We start from the raw sequence: 4,196 nt of genomic DNA, 5'->3' as shown, positions 1-4,196 counted from the left end.
GCACTTACTCACCAATAACCTGCTCACCAATACTCAGTTTGGGTGATGTTGTGTATCTGTAAAGCATGCACTCCCATGTTCTGCCTCCAGGGAGTGCACTGAGGTCACTGTTACTTTAACCTCCCTGTGTGCAGTCTCATCTATGTTAGGAACACAATAGGTTCCATTAGGATCACTCGGCTTCAGACCTCATTACAAACTTGGTTCAAATAGGGACATAAGAGCTGATTTGTAGAGGAGAGATGCCCTTGTCATCAAGACAGCATTTAACCGAGTGTGACATCAAGGAGCCCTAGTAAAATTGAAGCCAATGGGGCATAGGGGGGAAATCTCTCCACTGGCTGGAGTCATACCTAGCACCAAGGAAAGTGGTTGTTGGAGGCCAATCATCTCCACCCCAGCACATCGCCGCAGGACTTCCTCAGGGCAGCTGCTTCATTAATGACCTTCCATCCATCATAAGGTCAGAAGTGGGGATGTTCGCTGATTATTGCAGAGTGTTCAGTTCCATTCGCAACTCCTCAAATAATGAAGCAGCCCATGCCCACATGCAGCAAGACAGGGACAATATTCAGGCTTGGGCTAATTAGTGGCAAGTAACAACATTCGTGCCACACAAGTGCCAGGCAATGCCGATTTCCAACGAGAGACTCTAGCCACCACCCATTGCAATTCAACAGGATTACCATTGCCAAATTCCTCCACGATCAACATTCTGAGGGTCACCAGAAATTTAATTCGATATGATTAAAAATTATTCATTCATAGGACGTGGGTATCGCTCGCAATGTCAGCATTTATTGCCCATCCATAATTGCCCTTCCGTAATGCCCTTGAGAAGGTGGTGGTGATCTGTGTGGTGAAGGTACTCATTAAGGGAATCAAGGGATATGGGGATAGTGCATGAAAGTGGAGTTGAAGTAGAAGATCAGCCATGATCTTATTGAATGGCGGAGCAGTCTCGAGGGGCTGAATGGCCTATTCCTGCTCCTAATTTTTATGTTCTTACTCCCACAGAGCTGTTATAGTCTTATTTCTGCTTTTCATAGCGGTTTGTTACAACTGAATGGCTTGCTCGGCCATTTCAAAGGGCAGAGTCAATCACATTGCTGTGGGTCTGGAGTTACACATAGGCCAGACCAAGTAACGAGAGCAGATTTCCTTCCCTAAAGGACATTAGTGAACTAGATGTCCTTTAACAACAATCTGTTAGTCTCATGGTCACCTTTACTGATACGAGATTTTTTATTTCAAATTTATTTAATTAACATTTTAAATTCCATAGCTGATGTGGTGGGATTTGAACTCATGACCCTGGATTAGTTGTCCAGTAATATAACCACTGTGCTACCGTTGTAAAAATTCAAGTTGATGATGTTGAATTAGTGTGGGAGGAGGCTCGTGTGGAGCATAAACACGTGACTACATTATTTGGGCCGGTTGGCCTGTTCTGTGCTTTAAATTGTTATTCATGGTGTCAGCTGTGGCACAGTGAAAAGGGACATCATCAAGGTCGAGGTTGGTGATTGGAGCGTGGGCAGGTACAGCAGGAGAGGCAAGGTCGGCGAGGGCCCAGGAGCAGCACGGGTCAGCCAACACTACGATATGTGTGCGCACTAGGTCCATGCAGCAGAGTTGGTCTCTAGTCGTCTTGGGTAATCCTTGCTACTGGACCAAGACCTAGCTCTGTCAAGCCCGTGTGGTGGCTGGTGTGCAACGGTCACCACACGTTAAAAAAAATCCAAGCACAGGCATCTTCCAGCCTTCAGGATTTAGTTCGGACCTGGAATTTTAGGTCCTTCGTTGAAACACCTGTTAACTTTTTGACTTGGAAGCAAGTCATCCTCGGTTCGAGGGACTGCCTATGATGATGAGATGATAGAGGTTGCAGGTTTGGAGGGTGCTGCCAAGGAAGCCGTGGCGAGTTGCTGCAGTGTATCTTGTAGATGGTACACACTGTGGCCACATCATGCAGCTAAGACAGGTAGATTGGTGAGAATGAGGTCAAGTAAGTTTTTTTTTAATTTAACCATCTGTGGCAGGCCTAGTCTGGCAGTAATATTGTTTAGGACTTAGCCAGCTCTTAAGTAATGGTATTACCGAGCCTATCTTGGTGATAGAAATTGAAGTCCCCCCCCCCCATTAATCCAGACCTCTGCTGTCCTCCCAGAGAACTTGCCTCTAAACAGGACGACAGGGGGCGAAAGAGAAGCAGAGAAATAACACGAGGTTGCGGGTAGGCGTTTACCCGGCGATCTTTACGCGTAGTGATTCAAATGACGCCATTTCCGACTTGTCCTTCCTCTTTGTCTCGTGCGCTGGAGCAGCCAACGCCATTTTGAGCTCTTCCTTTGCCGAGTGAAGTACGCAGCAACCTCGCCAAGATGTCCGATGAAGGAAAGTTGTTTGTCGGCGGCCTCAATTTCGACACAGACGAGCAGACCCTGGAAGAGCAGTTCTCCAAATACGGGCAGATCTCTGAGGTGCGAGTGATTAAGGACAGGGACACTCACACGTCCCGCGGTTTCGGCTTCATCACCTTCGACAACCCGGACGATGCCGGCGACGCGCTGCAGGCGATGAACGGAAAATCCATCGACGGCCGACAAATCCGGGTGGGCCACGCGGAGAAAAAGTCGGGCGGCGGTCGCGGCTACGGTGGAAGCCGGGGCGGCAGTGGCGGCGGCTACGGCGGCCGCAGGAGAGGCAGCAATTACTGGGAGACCGACAGGAGCGGAGGCTACGGTGGCGGAGGCTACGGCGGCGGTCGGTATGACTCGGGAGAACGCGACAGCTACTCGGGTGGGTACAAGAGCCAGAGCGGCGGATACGGCAGCGGCGGCGGTTACGGAGGCCGCTCTTACAGGGACTATGACTGATCGAATCCAAAGCACCATTTCTGCCAGATTCAGGATCAAACTCCCGCCTTGTTAGTAAAATGGCTCTTGGAACCGCAGAAAGCGTCTGTATCTGAATTTGATTTGCCTGTTATGTTAAAATGCTAGAAAACCAGTTTCACCATTGTCTTGATTAATCTTGTTTCCTGTTGTTTAATCTGGGAGTGCTACCTTAAATCGGGCTTTCGACTTTGAGCCTCAAATACCATGTCGTTTTCTATATATATTTTTTAAAATAAGACCCACGGAGCCTTTGTCATTTGGACATTGTATAGTGGCGACTTCCCTGAGCTCCTTTGGAATTTGTCGAAATCGTTTTGCTTTCTGGTGAGATTTTTCCACAATTCCATACGACGCCAAGAATGAAAGAGCGCGGAAAAACACTTAGCTCCCACTCTCTGGCCGGGCATTATACATCATCTTAGCTTTGGAAACCCGGACTGCCATTTTTAATATGACTGGTCTCCGAGAAAACGGATCGCTCGAATTTTATTTTAATCGACCGATTTTTTTTGTTGAATTTGCTGTTTCCACTTGGCTCAATTAACTCGTATTGGGGCTTGAACGTTTAAAAAAATATATCAACCTCTTGATTTGTGGCTTTTAATGCATTTAAATGTCTTCACTTGGACAAGATCCATGGAACCTGTTTTTTTTAAAAAAAAAACTTTTTTTGTGGGGGGCGAACCTTGAGTCTGAATGTTGCCAGCAATATGTCCGTCCCAGTGCCGAGTCATTTTCCTTATCACTGAAAACTAATGAGACAGAACCACTACACAGCAACTTTTTTCATGTAGCTTGTTACAAGATTCTGAAAGCAAACTGATCGTGGTCTTTTGTTTTAAAACTCATTTATTGAAAACTGTATACTGATTAAAAAGTCAATTGTCATTTTGTTGTACTTTCATCAGCTGGCATGGTCCTTTGGACATTGCGTTACCACTTGGGAGACAAATCTTTGCCAGTGGACTTATCTGAATAAAATACGGCTTCAGGAACACTAGTGACTTGTCTTTGTTCTAAATCATTCAACATTCCTTCCAAGGATATGAATCTGAAGATAATTTTATGCCAAACTTGCCTCCAATTGTGATTATCTGTTCTTTTTTTAAAATTATGTAAATGTTGTAGACTTGAAGGTGATTAAGGAAACTGCAATGATCAAGGTAAACCATTGAACATTTAGTTTGGATAGTCTTGGTCTTTTATATGGTTGTTCCTTTTTTAACTCTGGTTGCCAGAGAGAGGTTTTCATTGGATGGCTTCCAGTACCTCAAGTGGCTGTTATTCATGTGAGCC

General features: G+C 45.9%; 1 protein-coding gene across 1 annotated transcript; it reads left to right on the top strand.

Moving 5' to 3' along the window:
- The first annotated feature begins 2,296 nt into the window (after positions 1-2,296).
- On the top strand, positions 2,297-3,900 carry LOC139267463 (cold-inducible RNA-binding protein B-like). Its single transcript, XM_070885823.1, has one exon. The coding sequence runs from the start codon at positions 2,385-2,387 to the stop codon at positions 2,877-2,879; it is 495 nt and encodes a 164-aa protein (XP_070741924.1). The 5' UTR covers positions 2,297-2,384; the 3' UTR covers positions 2,880-3,900.
- Positions 3,901-4,196: the final 296 nt, after the last annotated feature.

This window comes from Pristiophorus japonicus, chromosome 7 (assembly GCF_044704955.1).
Source record: "Pristiophorus japonicus isolate sPriJap1 chromosome 7, sPriJap1.hap1, whole genome shotgun sequence".
Classification (NCBI taxonomy): domain Eukaryota; kingdom Metazoa; phylum Chordata; class Chondrichthyes; family Pristiophoridae; genus Pristiophorus; species Pristiophorus japonicus.
The sequence above is the reverse complement of the archived record's forward strand: the minus strand, read 5'-3'. Positions and strand labels throughout refer to the sequence as shown.